This window comes from Melanostigma gelatinosum (assembly GCF_949748355.1).
Source record: "Melanostigma gelatinosum genome assembly, chromosome: 20".
Lineage (NCBI taxonomy): Eukaryota > Metazoa > Chordata > Actinopteri > Perciformes > Zoarcidae > Melanostigma > Melanostigma gelatinosum.
The window spans coordinates 13,979,871-14,003,214 of NC_136653.1; the positions used below are offsets into that span (position 1 = coordinate 13,979,871).

General features: G+C 46.2%; 3 protein-coding genes across 6 annotated transcripts in view; 2 read left to right on the forward strand and 1 right to left on the reverse strand.

The window, feature by feature from the left end:
* atp8a2 (ATPase phospholipid transporting 8A2) overlaps positions 1–8,945 on the forward strand; it is a 41,612-nt gene extending 32,667 nt beyond the window's left edge. The window contains exons 30-36 of the mRNA XM_079291643.1: positions 92–153; positions 647–703; positions 2,044–2,151; positions 3,832–3,920; positions 4,121–4,225; positions 7,177–7,268; positions 7,505–8,945. Coding sequence (XP_079147769.1) covers positions 92–153; positions 647–703; positions 2,044–2,151; positions 3,832–3,920; positions 4,121–4,225; positions 7,177–7,268; positions 7,505–7,599 — 608 coding nt within the window. The 3' untranslated portion in view covers positions 7,600–8,945. The remainder of the gene's footprint in view (positions 1–91; positions 154–646; positions 704–2,043; positions 2,152–3,831; positions 3,921–4,120; positions 4,226–7,176; positions 7,269–7,504) is intronic.
* An 830-nt stretch (positions 8,946–9,775) lies between these two features.
* Positions 9,776–16,911, reverse strand: shisa2b (shisa family member 2b). The gene is made up of 2 exons (XM_079292574.1): positions 16,021–16,911; positions 9,776–11,804 (listed from the first exon to the last, which is right to left on the reverse strand). The coding sequence occupies exons 1-2, from the start codon at positions 16,322–16,324 to the stop codon at positions 11,260–11,262; spliced, it is 849 nt and encodes a 282-aa protein (XP_079148700.1). The 5' UTR covers positions 16,325–16,911; the 3' UTR covers positions 9,776–11,259.
* Positions 16,912–18,102: 1,191 nt separating this feature from the next.
* Positions 18,103–22,815, forward strand: spice1 (spindle and centriole associated protein 1). Of its 4 annotated transcripts, none has more exons than XM_079292570.1 (18): positions 18,103–18,249; positions 18,335–18,433; positions 18,646–18,693; positions 18,849–18,989; positions 19,092–19,194; positions 19,427–19,545; positions 19,709–19,797; positions 19,977–20,119; positions 20,210–20,335; positions 20,451–20,719; positions 20,809–20,940; positions 21,019–21,145; positions 21,230–21,331; positions 21,431–21,855; positions 22,063–22,249; positions 22,330–22,396; positions 22,540–22,609; positions 22,699–22,815. In XM_079292570.1, the coding sequence occupies exons 2-18, from the start codon at positions 18,335–18,337 to the stop codon at positions 22,753–22,755; spliced, it is 2,304 nt and encodes a 767-aa protein (XP_079148696.1). In that variant the 5' UTR covers positions 18,103–18,249; the 3' UTR covers positions 22,756–22,815. The 4 variants fall into 4 exon arrangements, with proteins under 4 accessions (XP_079148696.1, XP_079148697.1, XP_079148699.1 ...); XM_079292571.1 differs by having other exon boundaries at positions 22,333–22,396; XM_079292573.1 differs by having other exon boundaries at positions 20,451–20,581.
* Positions 22,816–23,344: the final 529 nt, after the last annotated feature.

Sequence of the window (23,344 nt, forward strand, 5' to 3'; positions counted from 1 at the left end):
GTAAGTGACATGCCCGAGAAACTTTATATTCAGGAGTCTGGCTGTTAAGACTTTGTCATGAGGTGTGTGTGTGTGTGCGTGTTCCCCACAGACTCTCCGTTCAGTGACGGTCAGGGAAACGACTACTTGTTTGTTGGGAACATGGTCTACACGGTAAGCATCGTACATGTATTTTCAGTGTTTATGTGTCTTTTTGTTTGTATTCAGTTTTTAATATCTGTGTCCTTTGGCACGCAGATTCATTACTTGTACAGTATTTGTGTACACACCAGCGCTGTGCTGCTTCCCCGAGCCGTTAAGAGTCTCCATTAAATCTAGTCTCGTCCAGCCAGTCTGTCTCCTCTCCACACTCATCCATTTCTTCTCCCGATTCACTTCTCCATCTCACACTCTCGATATCAGTTTACTCCCCACAGTCTCGTGTGAAAGTCCGTGGTTTCTATTTGTTGTTATGTGTGTGTGTGTGTGTCGACTACAGAGGCCTGTGGGGGTCCTGAGTATTTAAACGGACATTTCTTAGTTTACTGTATAACCTTTATGTTTATTATCTCCACAGTCGCCAGCGAATTAATCCTGTTTCTCTGTTGTTTTATTTGCTGTGTGTGTGTGTGTGTGTGTGTGTGTGTGTGTGTGTGTGTGTGTGTAGTATGTGGTAGTTACAGTATGTCTGAAAGCTGGAATGGAGACCACCGCTTGGACCAAGGTAAGAACATTAATACTCCACACCACATGTGCTTTATTTTACTCAACCGTTGATAAATAATTAAGGGGGGGGGGGCTCTCTGAGGGTTCCAGTGTGAGATTTTCATACATCCTGGTCTAAAGGCTTCATATTCCGCTTGGACGTGGGAAAAGATGTGGTGTACCTTGATGTCGTGGTGGAGGTTTGAGGGTTTTTTTTTTAAACACCAGTTGCTTCCACCACCCAACCCTCTCACTCGTGGCTCCTGTTCAATATTTCAAACTTATCCACTTACAATAAACTCACTGTCCAAAACAAATTGTCCAAAATGTTAATGCATTAAGATTCAAGTCAATCAAAGGCATTTACTGGGAAGCAGCTGCAAGAGCTTTTAAATATGCCTGAAGAGATATTCAAGGATGGAATGGACGCCGTTACTGCAGCGAAGGAGAAAAACAGACCAGAAAACAGTGAGATTACCATCTGTTATAAGAGTAAGTACAGAAACACACGAGCGAAACAGATTCAATTTAACATAGTTAACTGAGAGCCCAGATGTCCTCATTCCTCCCAAAGAATTTCCTCTTCAGGTCTTGAGAAATATATATTTTACACTCATCTATACATTGTCAAATGTTGAGCTGTATAGACTTTTGAAGTAGATTTCAGGGCATACTGCCGTCCCATCAGCAATGCGACAACCGCAATGTCCTGGTAGCTTATGTTTTGACATTGCAGCTGTTCATTTAAAATAAACTAACTTGCTGGAAACCAGTAAATTATCTTTTTAAAGGTAAATAGCTACGTGGCCCTTGTCCTCATGTTTCCAAAACATAGTTACTACACGGCACACGCTAACGGCTCTGGCTAGCTAACTTCAAGCATGGAATCCCAATGAAAACCGGCAGCTTCTAGCAGGGATATCCAAACTCTGGACTACACAAAGTTAGCAGAGCTGGATGTAGACCAGGAGAACGACAGCTCAGGGCCGTGACGGCAACAAGATTTGGCTCCTTCCTCCTGTTGGAGAGAGAGAGAGGGAGGGAGAGGGAGACGTATATATATATGAACAGGAGGGCGCTGACACTTTTGTCCGTTCAGCTGTCCACACAACAGCCTGGCAGTAATGAAGCAGGGTCCCACTAGAATTCACACAGTGTCCCCTTTCAGCGGATCACAGAGAGCAGGACGGAGATATGGGAAGGAGTGAGGGACAGGTTGTGTATATTCAGAAGAGCTGTATGTAAACTATTTGACCTTACGCTGTCATTCTGCTCCGTCTCTTAATCTCCGTCGGCTGCCCTTTTTATTTGCCTTCCTCCTCCTTCTTCTTCTTCTTCTTCTCTCTCTCTCTCTGGTAGTTTTCCCACCTGGCGGTATGGGGAAGCATGGCGCTCTGGATGGTCTTCTTCGCCGTCTACTCTGCAATCTGGCCCTCCATCCCCATCGCCCCCGACATGCTGGGCCAGGCAAGTCCCTTCTCCAGAAGCACCTGTCACTCATTTCAGTAACAGAGGGGTACAAATAGCCCCTCCTCCTACATCTCTTGTCTGCGGCCTCCATCACCTGCCCCGCCCTTGTTCTCGGTTGCCGATACGTGGCGCCTGTGAGACTCACCTCTTGGGTGTTCCACACGGGCACTGCTGGAGCCCTTGGGGAGATTTATGCCTCGCCAGCCCCACTCACCAGGCTTCCTGCACCTGCTGCGTGTCACTCGAGCCCCAGTTTTTTACTGCCCTGTGGAGGTGTTGACTCAAGAGGGTGGGCTGCTGGTGGTGATGAAGGTCCAGGGGGGGGGGGGAGAGAGAGTGTACACGGGGAACCCTTTGATTGAGACACTCATAGAGTTTGGGGATCTGGCGGGCGGGGTGGTGAGTTGAGGTGCCCCACTGAGTGGGGCACCTCTGAGTGGGGAGGGGAAGAGAATGGTGCCGTCTAAACTCCCCACAGCTCATTAATTCAATTTGTGTCAGAAATCAGGAATGCGGTCAAATATCTCTGCAGCTGCTCGGTCTAACTGGGGAATGGTCAGAGACACTCACCCCCCAACCCTCCATCGTCCCCCCCCCCCCCCCACTACCCTATTACCTCTCTTGTTTCCCCTGCTCCTGCTATCTGTATTTCCATCTGTCCATGGGGGACAGGAGATGGAAAATATCTGTATATTTCTGCTCAGAGTAACTGTGTGCGTACATTTCTTCATGTGGGAATTAATGCGCTATGTGGATCCAGCTCTGCGTGTCCAGGGCTGTTGAAATGAATCGTGTTCGTCTCACACAGAACGACACAGAGTATGTTTGAGTCTGTGACTTAGATGTGATTCCAGCTGCTGCAGAGGATATTTCCTCACGGTTGTCCGATTAATTTTCCCCGGTTTCTTTTTTTCCTCCGGGAACCAAACTGTCTCTCTATTTCTGGATCAAAACACAGGACACAGGAAACACGCGATACGGGCAATAAAGTAGTTGAAGTTAAGTACGTTATGGCGCATGAAATGTTTGTGCCTGTTGACTTAAAACATCGACGCCTAGAGACAAAAGATTTGGGCTTTTGAAACTGCACAGAGCTCCTGCAGATTACTAAAGGGGGAGATATTGGGAAATAAAGGGTGAAATTGAGGGATTTGCAGTAACAGGCGAGGACAAGCAACAGAAGATACAGTCGCTAATAATGAATGAAGTTGTGAAAGGGCAAGATTAGAGGAAGCCACATGAGGAAGAGATGTGTAGGAGTCAGGCCTGCAGACAGACGGACAAACTGAGACAGCGGTTAGACGACGATTGATCCCTGGAGACAGGCTGAAGATGAGGGTCAAAGGTCAATCAGGCTGTTTGCAGCTGGACTGCAGGGTAAGTAGGGGTAGTCTGTGGTTACTCACTATCATTTCTACCTTCTTCCATGGAAGCATTGTGTTTCGGCTGTGGGAATCTTGTGATGAATCCAGTTCGTGGTGTCGATACTGTTTGGAAAGCTCTCGCTAACTCTGCTTTGAATGGCTCTCAATGTGCTTTTGTCTCACATTTCTCTTTGCCTTTTCCCCCCCACACGTGTTTCTCGGCGCTCCAGTCGTTGCCGAGAAAAATGACTTAATACTCCATTTGAATTCATTTATGAGCGAAATAAATGGAGCCTGTGTGGTGTCATTGCAGGCTGGCAAGGTGATGCAGTGCTGGTACTTCTGGCTGGGCCTGGTCCTGGTGCCGACCGCGTGTTTAGTCAAAGACTTCGCCTGGGCCACGTAAGTAGAACACATTTAACATAAATACATGGGGAAATCCATACAGAGGCTATTTAACTTAACCGAGGCGTTTACATAACCCACATGGAGTCTATGTCAACACTTACGCACACTTATACATTATGAATCGCATGTGTCTGCAAGAGTAAAACACTCAAACTTTCCTTCCTGGGTCTGATGAGCTTATTTCTGCTGTGCAGCACACGGCGCACTGTGAGGAAGTCTCTGCTGGAGGAGGTGCAGGAGCTGGAGGCTCGGGCGGTAGACCCGGGGGCAGCTGTACTGCGGGATGCCAGCGGCCGCAGGTATATATGTGCAGTATGCTGCAAAGCATCATGGGTTCTCACCTACATTTATACCCAGTTTTATTTGTGTCATCGATCAGTTAATTCTATTGATTTTTGTCAACTTTTTTTGTTACTTTTCTATCATTTTTTTTATGATTTTACCCAAGAATAATCCGTTATTATATATTCTAGCACTCTATGTACAGATTCAGTATTCAGCTGTAATATACTCAGAGGCCACCTTATTGGGTACACGTGTAAAATGTAATGCAATTTAAGCTTTTTGATTGACACTGTCAGAGAGGTTTTCATTTAAATGTTTGTTATTGAGGTTGTTATTTGCAGACGTGTTGAGCTGGACGGCATTTTATTCAGAGGTGTTTTTTAATGTTTTGCTCAACCCACAAACTATACAACACAGTCCAGTACAGCACCACGAATTACGACCTCAATAATGAACATATAGTTGAATTAAATCTCCGAAAGTCGGTCTGATCTTCGTCACGGGAGAGTGTGTTATATTGGGCTGCATTAGATTGTATAGGTGTCTGTAATAAAGTGGCTATGGAGTGTATGTTTCTGTCTGTGTGAAAATAAATGGCCTTTCTTACCCCCCCCCCCCCCCCCCCGGTGGCCCCGCCCACAGGGCCAACGCCCCGGCCGAGGTCCCGTAGAGCCAGAGCTGTCGCACGCTCACAGAGGTAGTTTCTGGGTTTGCACCGTCAAACTGTGTGAACTGTGACCTCACTGACCTGTGTGCCCCACTGCACGCTGCTTTGGAGTGACCGCCGCTTGTTTTCCATTCACTGACTTCACACCGCTCTCTCTGTTTAGCTTTCAATCACTCACTTCCCCTTTGTCCTCTGAATCATTTTTACATTTGATTTCTCTCCCTATGGCCATTCTTGTTTCCATTCCTCCCGCTGTGGATTGCTTCACAGGTGGATCAATATGAATTGCTGTACAGACCTGGTGTGTTTCCTGATTCTATCTGTAGTTCTCTCTGTCAGTTGGTGGTGTGGTGTCACTAGAGCTGTGGTAGAAATGGTTTGTCTAAGTTATAGCTACACTGTTTGCTATCAGTGGTAGAATGTAACAAACTACATTTACAAGTACAATCTTGAGGTATTTGTACTATATTTACATTTTATGCTGCTTTCTTTCTACTAATATTGTTAAATATTGGTATTTGACAGCTGCAGTAAACTTGCAGGTTCAGATTTCAGATATAATAGTCTAAAATACAATAAATAAACGAAACAACAACTACCCAACAGCAGATATAAAGTAGCTTAATCTAACCCCACCTCAACTGGTTACAACATTAAAATGCAGCGCATATGTATATATCAGTAATTACTATGAAATAATTCAATATATAGAATCATTTTACATTCTGAAAGGTGAAGTACATTTCTGAATGCAACACTAACTTGTAACAGAGTATTTTAGCACAGTTCTAATAATAAAAGATCTGAGTACTTCTTCCACCATTGTTTGCGAGTAAGGATTGCCAAGAGTCGTTTGATGTTCTGCTGATATAATGAACTGTAGTAAAGAGTCAGATGTGAGTCACCAGGACAGAGCGGTTTGTTCCTGTCTGAGGAGTTTTTTCGACTGCTCCTCCTAACCCCTGCTCGTAAACCCCGTCCTGGACTGACCCTGCTTTAAACCCAGGAAAGCAGGCCTGGGCCCTTGGGCCCCTCTCCATCTAGAATAAGCAAAGTAAAGTCAAAGTAGCGGTGCACAGGGAGGCAATGGAGCAAAGAGGAAAAGAGCACATCTGTGTTTGTAGGTCCTGCATGGGAAAGGTAGAGTACAGGAGCGTCTGGAGGGAAGAGTTCAACCGAGGCACATCTTTATGAATCGGAGGATAACCAAAAAGAAACATTCCAGAAAGACAACTATGCATGAACCTTTCATGTATTTCTCCAGCCACCATTGTCTTTTATCATTCACTCAGCACAGTCTTCTATCGAGCAGAGAGCATTCTGTCGGCCAAAAACCTATTGAGCAAACTTCAGAGCCCCTCCGTTTTATTTCCTCTTCTTTTTGACAAACACTGAAGTGAAGGTTCCCAACAGTCCCGTTCATTATTAAGAGTTCCCCAACTGCCTGATCCAGGTCTTAGCCTTGGGAAGGCTGGCTCTTGTCTATAACTACTCCGTTGATCATCACAAGTGCCAGAGAAACCCTGCATGTGTGAATTTAACGCCCCATAGGCAAATAAAATTGGCAAAAAGTGAGTAATTGACGTGGCAATCGGTGATGCTGGTGTTGCTTTTACGTCCAACGCCTTTTAGTGGCTGTAATGACGTTGATCTGCGTCGAGAGAGGTATCGACCAAATAAGTGTTTTGCGCATGCATTTGTATGCCTGCCTGCATTTGTGTGCAATATCTGGAAAGGGCTTAGTTATTTTTGGTCACAGGAGGAGAGGAGCCGTGACGGCGTGTGGTCTCCGAACAGAGGAGCCAGTCTTCTTCTTGGAGGAGTGTGTGTGTGTGGGGGGGGGGCTGAGGAATAGTGGACTGTGGATGTCCTGTTACCCTGACTTTCTGTCGGTTAAAACGGCACGTCAGTATGCAGTCCACTTCAGACCAACGTTCTGGTTTTTAATCCACTTAAATTGAGTTTGTTCATCGATCTGTGAGTTTCTGTGTTCATCTATGAAGGAGGAATGTACTTTTGCCTTCTATCCTTCCGACAGTTGAAGGTTTAAAAACGACTTGAATCATCCTGCTGCATTAGATCTGTGGGTAGTCTCATAAAGCTGCTAAACCTGCCACTGCTCATAACTGAAAGCAAATTGGTGAAATATGGACACTAATTTAAAAATACAATCCCAGGAGCAAGTAATGGTTGTGTGCAGTAGTGGAGAGTCACTTTAATAATTCTACATACTGTTATTATCAAGAGGCTGTGAGCCGTCTCTGTGGAGAAACTCATCCTTCTTTCCTTTCTCTGCAGTCTAAACGAACGGGCCCATCTGCTGACAAGAGTCTTTAAGAAAATGCCTTCAGGCGTGGGACGCTCCAACTCGGTGCAGCAGACTGTGTCACGTGAGTGTCCGTTCCACCTCGACTCAGCTCTACACATCCTGTAACGTTATCAAAGTCCTGCTTACCACAAACCACATTTGTGAAATCCAATTAAACTGTCTAGTCATGTTTGAGGCAGTGGTTTGTCTGCACACAAACACTTATCAAAAACTGAAGTAAAGTGTTGTACTGCACTGCAATACATCATCCAGGAGTCCCAACATTCATGTATACATGTTCCTCCCTCCTCCCTGCAGATGGCTATGCCTTCTCTCAAGAGGAGCACGGTGTCGTGTCTCAATCCCAGGTAGTGCGCTCGTACGACACCACCCGCCAACGCCCCAGCATCTAGCGCCACCCCCGACCAAGGCTTTGGCTCACCGTAGCAGCGGTCGTCAAGGTGACAGCGGAGACAGACTCATGTGACACCCTCACACCGGGTGATCCGACCCCCTGCTGTGGCCTTAATGGAACTGTGACCTGACCCCTCGCCGGAGGAGGGCGTCGCGGTCAGGCGTGGAGGCCGTCGCTGGCGCATTGAGGATTCACTTGAGAGAAGGGACCAGGCCGACTTCATGGGGAAAAAATAAAAACATTCTTCAAACTCGCATAAGCTGCACAGGCATGAGCAATCATATCCACGTACAGACATGACAAGTCAAACGCAGAGACTGGCTGCTCTTATCTGTATACCCCCACAGACTGGGTTTGCTTCATGCCACTGTGTATTTATCTGTGTGTGTGTGCATTCCCGTGCGTCTGTATCTGCCTGCGCATGTACGTCTGCACGCATTGGCGCTCCTGTGTTTGTGTGCATGTGTGTGTCGGCCCGCGCGTGTGTGTTTGCTTCCACGCTTCTCTCTCATCTCCCTTCGTGAGGCGGGTTTAGCTCGTCTGTCATCACGTGCCGACGCGGGACGGGACGTCAAAATAAACACACACACACACACTGATGAATTCCTTAAAAAGGGAAAGAGAGAGCGAGAGAGAGAGAGAGAGAAGCAAAGACCGAGGACCGCCGGAGCTCTGAACCCCAGCTACAGCCCCCCGTCCCATCGCAGCACCAAGCCTCACTGCCAAACACCACAGAGATGCCCTTGAGGCAGAACGCTCATGCCAAACTGGACCGCCGCCCTGCTGCATCCCCTCCTACCACACTGGGGGACGTCCTCTTGCTCGTCTCTTCTCCTCGTACCTTAATTTCTTCCTTCCTGTCTCCTAGCCGCCCTGCAGCCTCCACGTCTCTCCTCCTCTATAGCGCATCTCCTTGTCTTGGCCAGTTTTTAATAATCCACTCTGTTTCCTGTTGTTTGTGACCGCTCCTGTGATTCCTGCTGCCGCCTGTCGAGCATCGTCAGCTGACACAGAAGCAGCGAGCCTGGCATTAGAGCTTCCGCTGTCAGTTTTCTTGGACTGTTTCTTTATTGTTATTTTTTTATTAAAGTTAACGTGTATGTGTTTATATATATTTTGTTCTTCTTTTCATTAATGCCTGTTTTTGTACCTGTATGCGGAGACATGTCTCGGAGGGAATATCTTACTTGAACTAGTGCTAAAGGGCATCCAAACAGAAGGGATCTGATTGAGACACTCGCCTGGATCATGCGTTTCTCTGACTCTGGGGTTTGTCTGAATGTAGAGTCCAGTGTGTGTGTGTGTGTGTGTGTGTGACTGTGTTAGAGACACAGGGTCAGGAATGCAAGACTGAAGGGGTGGGAGAGGGGGGGGGGGGGAGGGGGTTGTCCATCCAAGTCCTAATCATTAAATCTAATCGATCCATTGCCTGACTCAGTGTCTCTGTCTCTTGACTGTAAGTGCTTTTCTTTGTTTGTCAAACTGTGGCTACAGTCTGCTTAAAATGGATCAAAAAGGTAATCATTTTTACATGCGTATGATTTCATACATTACCAGAATCAAACCCGTCCCACGCTCCCTCTTAAAGCTCAGGAGAGTCGGTGTAGACAGACCATTAGAGGATTACTACCCCCCCCCCCCCCTCCCAGCCCCTGGACACTGGGGTCTCAACAGGAGGTCATGTTCCCGCCCACCTTCCTGGATGTGGCCCAGCCCAAACCGACTACAGCTGCTCCAGTATGGAGAATCCATCGAGCGGGGCCGAAGCCAAAGAGCCATTTATGCTTCTCAACTCCCCAGCAGCTCGCTCCGCTTTCCACATTACTGTAGTTCCTGGAGGAGCCGGCCGAAACGACACCTCCACATCATTGTAGTTTTAAACTGACCATTGTTGTGGTTTATTGTCCCCCCCCCAGTGAGTCGGATGAGGTGACACTCATTTGTTCTGTCCACTGTGGGTGGTAAAGCTGTCTGTGAATGTGTGTAATTAGTGTTTCTAATAGCTTAACTATCAGTGTGTTTGTGTTTCAAGGGACTTAATGTGAGACAAACTCATTCACCTAGTGTGTGTGTGTGCGTGTGCGTGTCAATGGCAACAAAGCGTTGCTTGTTTATGACAGTAGGTGATGAAACACCAGAACACATAAGCTCTACACAATCATTTCTGTGTAAAAGTTGTTTATTTTTTTGAATTCATGGGGAAAATGTCACTTCTGCATCAAATTGGACCAATTTCATACATCATTTTACAGATTATCTTGTCACACGCAGGCTGCCTATTGTATCTTACAGACGTCGGGCTCGGCGTGCAGGCGAGGTACACACAAACAAGCCCGTTTCAGTACTTTGGGACATCTCAGGCTGCACGCTCAGTGGAGCAGCACATTCCTCAAGTTGCATGTTCCAGAGATACCAGTGACCCAGCTGCACAACAGTACACAGGGAAACACTTTTGACTCTTTTCTTTCTTAGATTAACAAGCAGCCCCCATTTCTGTTCTGTTCTTAAGTGGGAAATAATGGGTCAAAGCTGCCCTGGAGCTGCCGTGAGCTCCTCTAACGCACTGAACTGTGGTAGTGTTAAATACACACACACACACCCCTCACAGGGGAGAAGTGAAGGGGGCAGTTTTCGCTGTATAATTAACTCGGTAATCTTCAAAGAACTGTGTCTCACTCCTTCCCTGTCTCTCACACACACACTTCTCAGGTACATTAACTGCCAGCCTCGCATGAATATTGAACATTTTTGGGGGTTTGTGTGTGTGTGTGTGTGTGTTTCCGCTCAGTTCAGTTGGGGATTATTTTTTCTTTTTGGGTGGCAGGAGGGGGTTGTATGGTAGGGTGGAGCGTCACAGCCCATGTCCTGTGTTCACTTCATTCGAGTTGAAATGGTCTACAGGGAGATTGCGACTGCCTTTCACATTACAACGCCTGCATTTCCCATCACACAGTTCACTCAGTTACTCATACAACCACATCCCTCCACACTAACGCACACACACACACACACACAGTACAAACACATTCTCACATGCTTTCTTTCCTCACACTTCCAACACAAACAAACATATACTCTATTGTACAAACCACTCACAACCATTCACAAGTGCAGATGTGCACATGGCATAAACACAGCATGTGGTCATCATTTTTTTTTTTTTTTTTTGCTTGAATATCTGCTTTTCATACAGTTCACTGCCATAAATCATCCAGTCATCACTCATCCCAGCACAAATAAGCCGACAAATCTTTTTCTCACTCTCGCATACACATGCATGCAAAGCCTGCACAGTCTTTGTTTGAGCTGCAGGCTGCAGGGAGCTGCTGTGCATGATCACCCATCTGGGCTGCATAACCCTCCTATATGCAGTTTTGTCTTTGAATCAAGACAGAAAATTGTTTATGCGTCCATCAGAGGTTGAGCTTCGCTCATTCCAACTCGCCAACAGATCATATGACACACTAAACAGACACGCAGCACACACAATAGCAAGGCAGGGCCTGCAGCCAGCAGCAGCTTTACGAGTCCTTCATGTGAGTTTGACTCCCTGCCTTTTATTTTTCCACTCTGGCAGCGTCCCCTAAAGGTCTCTGGCGCAGCCCTCACGGTCTAAACTTCACAAAAGTAGCAGAGTGGTCTGCAGGTTGGCTCCTCATCATACAGTCACTGCGGGGTATTTCTGGTCACCGGTGGGAGGAGGGCAGGGGGACTGGAGGGGTCTGTATCCTCCCTGAGTGGGGTCCATGAAGGCTGCGGCAGGGTGGGCGTAGCCGATGTACTGCGGGTGGAGAAACTGTCCCTGGTGAGGCATGATTTGCGTGGCCTGCTGGCAGTTGAGCACGGAGAAGTTAGTGGGCATGTTGACGAAGACGCTGGCATCGGGGGGCAGGCAGCAGGAGGCCTGGGCCCGCATGAGGGCAGGGGGAGCGGGGCGGGGTGCAGCGGGCGGGGCAGAGGAGCTGGACGAGGTGGCTGTACTGGACTGGCGTGACGATGAACCCCTGGAGGTCCCCACGCTGGCCATCATGGGGATGGTCTCCAAGAGGCGGCCACTGCCCGGCCCTCCTCCTGTCGCACCTCCTGAGGACAGTTCCTGTTTGGGGCGGAGGCAGCGGCAGCAGCACACGGCGACCACAGAGCCCACCAGGATGAAGGCTACAAACACAGAGCCCACGATCAGGAACGGCACATAGATGGGAACTACAGGGAGAGAGAAGGGGAAAAAAACAGCATCTGCTTTTGAGGCAAAACATTGACTTGGTTGAACATTAAACTTCAAAGCAGTACTGCCTCACACACAAGTGTCTTGCTTCCCTTCACAGCAAAAACTCCCACAGGTGAGTGGAGATTGGGTAAGGCAGTGAAAGAAAAGGTTGAGCGGAGAGGAGTGTTTGGACTTGGGTAGAAGAATGAGAGCTGCACTGGGACTGAGAGTCCCCAGGGAGCCCCGGGCTCTCATTAGCAGTTATTAACTTTGTTTTGATCTGTTTTAATCCTCAGCACCCTGCTGTGTGCCCAGCCTCCTCGACCCTGTGTGTGTGTGTGTGTGTGTGTGTGTGTGTGTGTGTGTGTGTGTGTGTGTGTGTGTGTGTGTGTGTGTGTGTGTGTGTGTGTGTGTGTGTGTGTGTGTGTGTGTGTGTGTGTGTGTGTGTGCGTGTGTGTGTGTGTAGCGGTGACATTCTTAAGCTTGGCTGCCACCAGATATTTCTGCCCCTTCTTTTTCTTCGGCTATTTATGACCAACCCTTTGAAAATAAGTTACTCGAGTTGAACTGCAGTACTTCAGAAGGGTATTAAAGTCGACTGATTTAATGGGCTGAATGGGAGCTCATCCAGCCCATTCAATCAAATGAGTAAGCCAATTTCTTCTCACTGACATGTTCTTTCACTTTTTGTTGAAAACAGCAAATCAGACTCGCAAGAACGTTCTTGTGTAACTCTCACAATTCCACCAGTCATTCTGATTTGTTGGGTCAAATAGTGAAGGCATTGTTAAAAACAATCTTGACATTTTTATCTGTTAATATCTCAGTTCCAGTTTCTGTAAATGTGCTAAGTAAGCAGGAGAAGCTCCAACAGCAACTTTGAAACACGATCAACAATCACTTAAGGAGAAATAACAGCGTTCTTTGTTCTCCAATTTCACCTTTTGGCCGTAAAGCGAAGGCACGGAGTGAATGTTTTTGGCAGAAACGGGGTGACCGGCGAGATGAGGTCACTTCTGAGGTGTTTTTTTCTCTCTTGTTCATTTCCCATGCCCACTCGCACAAACACCTTACAAACACAATAAAGACCATGTTACATTATAAGTGATCGGTTGTGTTTTATTGTTCCCACAGGGTGTAGTTATTTCCTCCTCTGAATGTGCCCATGTGTTATGAGGTGTAACTGTATGCCAAAGAGAGAGAGAGGTGGAAACACGGCTCCAGTTTCCTTTTGTCTCTTTGAAATACATCCATACGGCCTTGAGAAACTTTTTTCTAAATGCTCATCAAAAGTAGCAGGGTATTAAAAAGGATTACTGCATGAAACGTGTTAAGCTCGGGGACATTCATCAGGCGGTAAGACCGGGTGACAAAAGACACAGGCCAGCAGCGAAAGAGGCGATGAAACAAACGAGGACCTTGACCCATCTCCCTTCGACAAGAAGTGGTGTCGACTTCAGAGGCCGACGTACCGCACAGCTACACACCTTCCAGTCAACAGGTTTTAACAGGAACTCTGTTATGGCAACACATATATACGTTACGAGCACAGAAATAGGGACTGCCCACTTTTCCTGCACTTATAAGGCCTCCACCTCAACATCTCTGCTTTCACTCCCTTTTTCTGTACTGATGAGGATTAGTAATTGCAGAATTGCTCGTCTTGTTTTAGTTCACTTCTATTTTCAACTGCAGAGTTCCTTTCCAAAACTGTAAATCAGTGATGTTGGGGGGAAACACCACTTAAAGTTCAGCAAACAGGCCGCAGTGAAGAAGTACTCAGATCTGTGTGCAAGTAAAAAATACCAATACAGCAAATCTAAAAAAATACTTCATTACAAGTTTCTAGAAGTATCAAAAATAAACAAACTTATTATGGACGCTGTCTTGGATGTTGTCATAGGGATGTTGCATGTTAGCAGCCCTGAGGCTGTATAGTTATACAATGTTGCTTTGAGCTAAATGCTAACATGCTCATACTAGCAATGCTAAGTGGCGGATGTTTAGCAGGAATAATGTTAATGTTGAACTTACTGGAAATCAATCAAACATTTGTTGACGTTTCAATCTGGTCCGCCCGACCAACAATGCCATCAATAGAATCGATACACTTTTCTGGACAAAGTTGTCCAGATTTTTAAAAAACTTTTAATCAGTTGTTTTATGAAATGTTGGAAAACCTTTCCTCTATTGAGCTTTAAGCAGTTATTTAAATGTAATTAGCTCTCTTTGAGGAACCGCTAACACCTCATAGACATCTGAAATGTGACAAAAGTGCTCAGAGAAGCCACTGGACCCACTTGTTTAATATTTAAATGTATTGTACTAATACATGTTGTTTGTGTCAAATCTTAAGGCATAACTAATAACTACAGCTGTCAAGTCAATGTAGTGGAGTAAAAAGTACATTTCTCTCTGAGTTGTAGTCAAGTAAAAGTCAAAAGTAACATAAAATAGAAAGTACAAGTACCTCAAAATTGTACTCAAGTAGAGCCCTTGAGTAAATGTGCTTTCCTCTGCTGAGCTTGCACATACTACATCTGGAGAACTGTTCTCACTTTGTGACATTTATGTTTTAACTGTCTGCTATTTTTTTTATGGAGGACTTTATTTCTTTACCACTTGCTAAGGTGTGATGTTCTCATTTTGTGCACATGGTGGTTGGACCCCTCATTGTTCCCTGTCACTCCTCCACACCTGTTGCTGCAGTTAGCTCAGCCCCCCTCTCTCTTAAACTCTTGTTTTGGGCACAATCTTTATGGCTGTGCTGGCTGGACTCTCCCCCGTCTCTCCCACGGGATTTCTCCTGTTCCTAAATACCATATGTTCCTTCATGTTGAGCACATTAATAATTTCCTGCCTGTTATCCATTGACAACACAGTGTGTTTCTTTCCCGGATGATTAATAGGCTGCAAACATATGAAAAATGAATGAAATACACAAAGTGAACGAGGCCGTCCTCTTTTCCGAGTGAGGAAAAAGCTGCTTTTATTCTTTAAGTTATTTTGGCTGCAGGCCACTGGATGAAATGGATACCTCTTCCTGCAGTGATAAGGCATGATTGTTTTAGCAAATGACAGATTATAGAGGTCCAAAAGAGGGCATAATATCCAGGGAAACATGAAGTAAGCCTGTGTTGTATTTCTCTCTGATGTACAATATTTGCTCTGCTTTCCTGAGTGCTGTTATCTACTTGTTGATCTTTTATTAAAGATATGAAGCAGCTTCAAGAGGCTTTATGGGAAATTAATCTATGGGAATGTAAGCAATGATGAATGGGGAGCCATTATGGAGAAAGAAGATGTATTGTTAGCTAATCCACTGTGTACATTTGACATTATGGGTTATAATTTGCCCTTACTTTGTTAATGATGCCTCTCTTAAATACAGTTCATATGTGTGTGTGTGTGTGTGTGTGTGTGTGTGCGCGCGTGTGTGTGTGTGTGTGTGTCTCGTTTTAAGTAGCTCTAAGTGAGAATCCCCTGAAAGAGGACAGACACCAGAGAGACAGTGGGGGATTACAGGAGGAGAGGGACACGAGCCTGGCAGGAAATGATACATAACGCGATTGTGTGTGTGTGTGTGTGTGTGTGTGTGTGTGTGTGTGTGTGTGTGTGTGTGTGTGTGTGTGTGTGTGTGTGTGTGTGTGTTTTATTTTGTATGAGCAGAGCTGTCATCGCCTTTGGTGAGCCACTGTCCAAGATCCGGTCAAGTCCAAACTTGATCCCCGTGGGGACAGCGTAATTTGAGCCCGCGCGGTCCCTCTCGCACTGGCCAGAACAAACACAGCTATTTATAAGTGCAGCATGGCACAGTTTGCCATTTGTGAGTGCAGTTAACTGGTTTTTTTTTTGGAGGAGTCTGCTGCTGTCTCTTGTGCAGCTGTCGTTGCCAACCGGGATAGGCAGCAGATGAGCCTTTTAACAGGGGGGACTGTTGGGTTTATGAGGGGAAACCAAACTGCAGTAACAGGTCTGCAATTTACAATATCAAATTTAAGACATGCTGTGCATGCACCCCTTGGGGCACGGGGATCAACATATTTGTATTAATTTATGAGTCACTTTCAATTACATTAATTGGAATAAACCAAAAACAAAGATTCAGCAGTGTTGTATTGTTGTTTTTCACAAGTTTTAGTATGTATACTGGTGATAACTTATTATGAACATATTTGTGGAGGAAGTTGCTGAAACAGTAGAAGTTAATACCTGCACCGGAGTCCTTGTTGTCCTTGCTCTCTGTCCCGGGCTCCTTGGCCTGCCGGTCGTTATCGCAACTCCCTTGATCTAGCCGGGCCTCCGTGCTGGAGCAGCAGTAGCGCAGCTCGCATTTCCCGCAGCAGATGATCGCGTCGTCTGCGTCGATCTTCTCCGGACACTGGAAGCCTTCCTTCCACGCGCCCTGGGAGTCGTGCCAGCCGTGGCAATACTCCCCACTGGCTTTCACGTCGATAATAACCAGGAGTAGAGTCACAATCGCGGTGACAGACATCGGGAAACCTCCTCCCCACATCCTCGGCCAGGTGGCCCGCGGCAGCACGCTGGCGCACTGAAGGAGACAGAGAGGCTTTCACTCCCCGCGTCCAACCTGGTGAGGAGACTGATACGGTGGATCGGTACGATGCGGGGAGCTGAGGGGATGAAGTGGGGGAGTAATAAACCACTTAGAAGCTGGCATTTGTTAGAGGAATCCCGTGCGTAATTCAGATCCAACGTCTCCAAAAGTGACTCCACAGTGTGGGTAATTATCCAAGAGTTGTAGAAGACAACACAAAGAGGTCTGCTATTGAAATTCAATTTCTAACAATAATTCTCCATTTGTAAACCGTTAGAGCTCTTTAGCTCAGAGCTAAAATCCAGTATGGAAAGAGTAAATTGTCTCATCTGGCACCACAGCGAGGTTGTTCATGTCTCCGGACTCTTCAAATGACTTTCCACAGGGATGCAGAGAAACCAACACTTGTAGCCTGATCCATGCTGCTGTCACTCCTGAGACCCCTCACAGCCAAGATAGTGCGCAAAGATAAGATTTCAAACTGTTGTAGCTTGGTCTGCATTGGTATGCGTCAGAACTCAGTCAGCCAAGTCTGGGTCCGTGTAACCCGATTGAACTAAAGCGCGCAGAGTCTATCCAACTTTGCGTCAGAGTAAGAGGGGCGTGTAAAAAGTCAGATGCAAATACAAAACCTCTTAATCGAGCAATAAAAACCAAGTTGGTCAAGAAGCAAAAAGTAAAACACAACTTCCGATTGTAAATGTTAAAATAAAAGTCTAACTAGAATGAAATGTGCAAGTTGAAACTTTATGGAGTGCTTTGAAATAAAGTGATCCAATAAAGTGAAATTAGAAGATTAATAAAAGAAACAATTTAAAGTATTCATTATATAGAAAATGTGATAATTTTCTAGTATCTTACAGACCTCGATTGTTTCGCCAGCTTTATGAATTTTCAGGTCGATCTCGTTTGCCAATGCCATCTAGTGGCGTTGCCAGATCTTTGCTTATTTGCAAACAACTGTCAACATCACTAGATACACGTTAAGGCTAGTTAAGACTACTTACTTGAGTATTCCCATCAGTTCTACTTAGTAATTCTACTGCACCACATTTTGGAGGCAGATCTATTTTTGTACGACATTAAATGTATATGACTTATTTGAACATGATGCTTTATGACCGGTGGTGGAAAAGAAATATGTAGCCTATTTACTCACAGATTTTTAAGTTATTGTACTTCAATGTATTATTTACATTTTGAGGGTTGAAGCCTACAACAACAGTATGTGCACAAGTTCTTAAAATGACCTCCACCCAAGAGAGCTGCAACTGTAAAAATCTGCTTTACAGTTACATGGCAATTCATCTCTAAAAAAATATAAACATATAGTAGTCTATATCTTGCTCATAAAACGTTTGAATGCAGGACCTTTGCTTGTAACATCTATTTTTACAATGTGGTACTGCTGTTTACAGCTAACTATCTGACCACTTCGTCCACCACTGTGAACTACACTACCCAGCAGCTTATAGCGTTAAAGCAGTTAGCTCCCACTCAACAAGCTAGCTACAACATTAAATACAGCTTCAAACGATGTGACGCTACATCAGTAACAATGATTCAATTATATAATCTCGATGGCTTAACATTCACGTGGTCTATCTTGCTGTATAATGTATACTTTTCTTTTTGATAATAAGTCCTTCCACCGCTGAACGATCCTTGCTGGCCAATACTTCATTTCCCATGATGCTCCACTGTGACGCGTTAGCAACAGCACAGGAAGTGGCGCGCAACTGTTGAAAAACTGTCCCACAACAAACTGGAGAGGAGATGTTGATGCTGTTCAACTTTGTCAACTTTTGAGCTATTGTGGCAAAGTTATAGACAACCCGACGAGCTTTTCTTATACAACTAAAAGTGGCTTCGTAACGTGTAACGTAAGTGCTATTTCTACGTTTAGCTAGCTTCGCATTAAATCACATTTTTAGCTCGGTTAACGTTAAGCAAGTTGTCTGTGAACAGATGTCGTTCGTTAGAGGTGGGCGTCCACAACAACACCCCAAAGGTAAAAGGCCTGTTCGACCCAGGAAAGCAGCAGCAGCTCCCAAAAAAGATTGGGTGGTGAGTACTGTCTGTCAAGCGCTAAAATACATTATAAAGGCAGTAATCGTGGGTTTTTAATGAAGTAGCCTGGAGTTATGCTGCAAAATTGTTGTGAACATTTCCCCGCATGAAGTAATCTTCTCTTATTCCTTATCTTTAAATGCATAAAATATCATTTCTAAGTTTTGAAAGCAAATTAAGTAATGTCTCCCCTCTCCTGGTGGTTTCAGAGCACCGTCAATGACCTGTCTGTGCACAAGCTGTCGCCTGCAGAGCTGGTAAGATGTTTGACCGTGTACAACTAAGAAGCAACTCATACTATGTCTTATAACAGCATGTGGACATCATTTTAGTGAGCTGATGGTACTGAAAACAACAAATCAAGGTATTTCCAGCCCATATTTAGTTGCCTTATCAATCGCTTCTGCCTCAGAGCCATCGGCATGAGATTCACAAGTCCCACAACAAGGCAGCGGCTCAGTGGGAGCAGAGAGAAAAAGCCCTACAGCGGCGGTTCAGACCCACTGGGAGCCCTGCAGCTCTAGACCGTGCCAGCCTCAGCATCATCAGGGAGGTACGTGTGACGATGAGTTCCCGTTACTCCTCGTGGCTTCTTTGCTTTCTCAGTGTTTGTTTATTTTTCGAGGAACTGTAGATTTGTGTTTTACTGCTGCAGGTGTTCTCTGACAAGCTGCTGCTTCAGGATGTGCTGGCTCGCTCTGACAGAGCCATGGCTGTCGTCAAAGACTTGTTTGGAGACGCGCCACGCAGGCAGACTGGTATGAATCTTCTCATTCGCTCTGTTGTTGTATCTATAGATACATAGAGGCTGTGCTAAGTCAATACAACACGCTCTCCCTGCTTCTAGACATACAAGCAGAAGCTTCACATTTACGATTTAGTTTTCCGAGAAGATGAGATGTTTATTACTGAACTAGTATTTCTCTTTATTTCTTCCTGAGATTGTAAGGATTTTTGGGTTGTATACAGAGTGTTTATGTATTTCTGCAGGGCACCCCAGTGTGACGATGGCTCCAAACTGTGACTCTGACTCAGAACTGCCTGTGCTCCAAAGACCAGATCCTCTCACTCAGCTGTCACTGCTCAGCCAGTCTCTGATGGACCCACAGGTGTGTGTGTGTGTGTGCGCGCCAAGAGAAAGCCATACATGTGTAGTTTGTTACTTCATGTTTCCATCAGCTTTCATCCATATCTGTATATTTTCTTCCCGAATCACAATTTACCTCCTTGCAGATTTTGTTCCGTATTAATGTGTAAAATGTTTCCTTTCAGGCTCTTAATGAACTTGAAGCTTCAGAGGAAGACTACAGTGATGAAGATAGCTGTCGTGCTGGCAGTTCAGACTATCATGTAATCCATAGGTAATGCCTGCGAAATATCGTACCTGCAAACCAGTACCATTCATCCCAATCTGAGATAAGAAACTGACTGGCGTTCCTTGTTATGGGGGAAATATAATACATGCAGCTGTTGCTTTTTACTACTCATGTTTCTGATCCCGCTGACGCCATTATGTTGCTTGTGATACTTTTCTTTGCAGGGCTAATGTACGAAGAATGAATGCACGGTCTCGGGGGAGGGTGATACAGCAACGGAAAGTCCGTCGTCCTCACTCTGAGCAGGCAGACGGGGATAATGTTCCTGTAACGCCCTGCACATCAGGCGGAGCCCCAGCCCAGGAAGGTAGGATGAAAAGGGAGGACAACATTTAAATTGTCTTTCATGAAGTCATCACGATTTTCTTGCTTACAAACTCGTCTCGCCTGGTTTCAGCTCTCAATGCCACAATGGCTGTCCGGCGTGTTCGGTCCAGACAAAGCCGGTCAGAGGAAGGCCTGGAGGAAGCGTCGGTCCTGGTTTCTCAGGTCCTGAATCCTGAGACGCCTCTCAACCAGTCAGGTAATGTAAGAGAGGTATCTGTCGTCATAATGTGTCACTCTGTGTCAGTGGTCCATCCTATGAACTGCTAGATGCTGCAGTAAACAGTGCGTGTTCCTCTGTATGTGTTTATCAGGCAGAATGAGTCGTCGAACCAGCAGGAACAGGAAGTGTGTTCCTCAGAGTTCAGCGCTGGACGGCTCCTCGGTGGCCTCTCTTAGCGGGGACCAGTCCAGTCTGGGCCTGTTGCAGACCATGCTGGGTCAGGTGGGGGCTGACTTGGATACTCTGATTCCTGCCACTGTACCAGCTTCAGCACCTAGTCAGAAGAAAACTCAAGGCCTCACTGGCTTCTCTGTCACCTTGGTCTCCACTCTGGGGCGTTTAGTGCACCTCCTCAAACGGGTACTGTAACTGATCCAATGAGGTATTCATGAAACACTAACATGGTCGTTACTGGCTTTAGTTTCAAGTAAATGAATAACTGTCTCCAGAGGGAAGCGGAAGCTCAGGAAGAGGCTGGAGAGAGGAGCAGACTGGAGGAGGTGTTGAGAGAGCAGCGCGGGCTGATCGACGCGCTCACTGCTGAGACGATGACTCTGCGAGAAGAGGCCGCCGCCCTGCAGGTGAGACGGAGCTCACCTGCGCAGCCCGACGCCACTTTGTTGTCCGGATTCCAACTGTGCTCGCCTGTTTTCCTTCAGGCTGAGTCGCAGCAGCGGACGGCAGAGCTGGAGCAGAAGTTGGACTCGGTGGTGTTGTTGATGGGGGGACTTGGACTACTGGAGGCCCACATTGACCCCCTTCAGGAGTCTGATGCCAAAGCTTCAGGTTCATACTGCGTGTGTTTGTCTGTGCGTGGATATTTGTGCAGTAAATTGTACATAATTGTTTTGTTTTTCATGTTGTAAACAGTTTGTCAGTCTGCTCCAGTTGCTGAGCGAGATCCTGAACCACTACAAGTCTCTCCCGCTGTCTTGCTCTCCCCTCCTCGACAGAGAGACAAGCCACCTCCTGGTAACAGTTTGTTTCTTTTTAGTAATCTGACTTCACCTGTGTGCCATCTTACTCAATCAGCTGTAAGACGCCTCATCCCCCCCCACACCTCTTCTTCAGTGACTCACCTTGTACTGCCGCACCGGGAGCTTCCTCCTGAAGATGTCCTGCGTTCCTGTGAGGACGTCCGCTCCCACAGCTCAGCCTCCAGCCTCACCAGCCTCCGTCTCACCAGCCTCCCCTCTTCTTCCTCCTTATCGCTGACCTCTGACCCTCTCGGCTCACAGCTCTCCCCGGAGGTCATGCTGGCAGAGATCGCTCAGCTGAACAGACAGAACGAGCTGATCAGGGCCCAGTTTAGCCAGGCTAGGCGCCTCGGGTCAGGGGTCGGAGAATCATCGAAGGGCAGCAACGAGCAGAGAAGGAGCAGCACGGGGAGAGTCACACCCCAAAGTGTTGGAGAGAGGAGGATGTCAGCATCCAGCAGCACGGGGAGAAGGAGTCTGCATGCCCAGGCTGCGGAAGGAGAGCAGCTGACGAATCAGGTGAGATCAAGTCTCAAGGTGTCGTCCTCGAAATGTAAATTGAACGTGTGTTGTACCAAATCCACAGACATGTTCTCCCCTAGATAGATCAGCAAACCTTTGTGTCTGTTAGCCGTTCTATGTTGGGTAGTTTGAAACTCAAGAAGGACACATTAATCCTGTTTTTCAGGGGTGATGATGATTTCTTTATCCTGTCTTCTTGCTCAGGCAACGTCACCGAACACCCTCCATGTGAGCAGTGTGGAACAGCGCCTCCTGGAGCTAAACAGGCAAAGTGCAGCGGCGAGGGGTCGCCTGCTGGAGCTTATCGAGCAACAGAAGCAAAGTGTTACAGCCAAAGTTTCTCCCTCTAATTCCCCCATCCCTCCCTCGGCCTTCAGCCCACATTCAGCAGGTACGATGGCTCAACATGACGCGTCGCTGTCCATCTGTGTAAAGGCTTGTCTCTGAACAATATACTTGTATCATTGTCAGCAGGAGGAGGAAGTCCTGAGTGGCCTGAACAGGAGCTCCCGTCACAGACTGGTGGTGTTGAGAGACGGTGAGTTGCTCTTTTTAGAGGATGGGGATGTTTCCTCATGATGGATGGGAGTTAGTCGTCCGCATGCTTTGTGGTTCTTGCTCGTTAACTGGATTTTTAGACTTTTTTTCTTGACACATTCTTATTATATTTCTGTGCTGCAGATCTGCTGGTTCTGAAGTGTCTTCTCACACTCACAGTCTTGGCAGAGAAATGAGGGATGGAAAAACACAGGTACACACACACACACACACACACACTACAGATTACATGGAAGGACTGTTGCCGCTTTGGTCTCTAACATCTTTTCTTTTCCACAACAGATGGAGAAACAGAGAGAGAGAGAGGGATGGTTTGCCTTGTCTGCTCATGTGAGATGACAAGTAATAATTCAACCCAAGCTGCTCGTATTGTATCTACACATACATTTTAAATGACTCAATAAACGTGTTTTAAAATGAACTTGTGTTTTTGTCCTCACTGTTTTGTAGCACACGTTGTTGTTGTACAGAAATATATAAATCCGTTTCATAGATGCTTGTTTAAATCATATGTTCCTTTTTCTCAGTTATTGCTGTGCTATTTGTTTACTTAGTAATCCTTCACCAATGCAAGTGTTAGTGAATGAGGCCATGTGTTGCACTGGCCCTCTAAAACCTAGCTGCATCTAATCCTGCACGAAGGTCCAAGCTAAGCGCTGTCCGTCTTTGTGCTTTGGTTTAGTTACGGTCTGCTTTCATGTCTTTGAGGCATGTTTAGATATCACATAGTGTTTGTGATGAACTTGTGCTTTTCAAAGGGAGAAGGGAATTGCAATAAGTCACAAAGAAATAGGAGCAAGAGTGAGAGAGGAGGGGAAAAGAGTTGCTAGAACCCACTCAGTGTTCTCTGCTGTGGCTTCAGCTAAAGCATGGCCTCTCGTAGTTATTTGCGGTACGCACACATACACACAAACATTTTCTTTTCTTC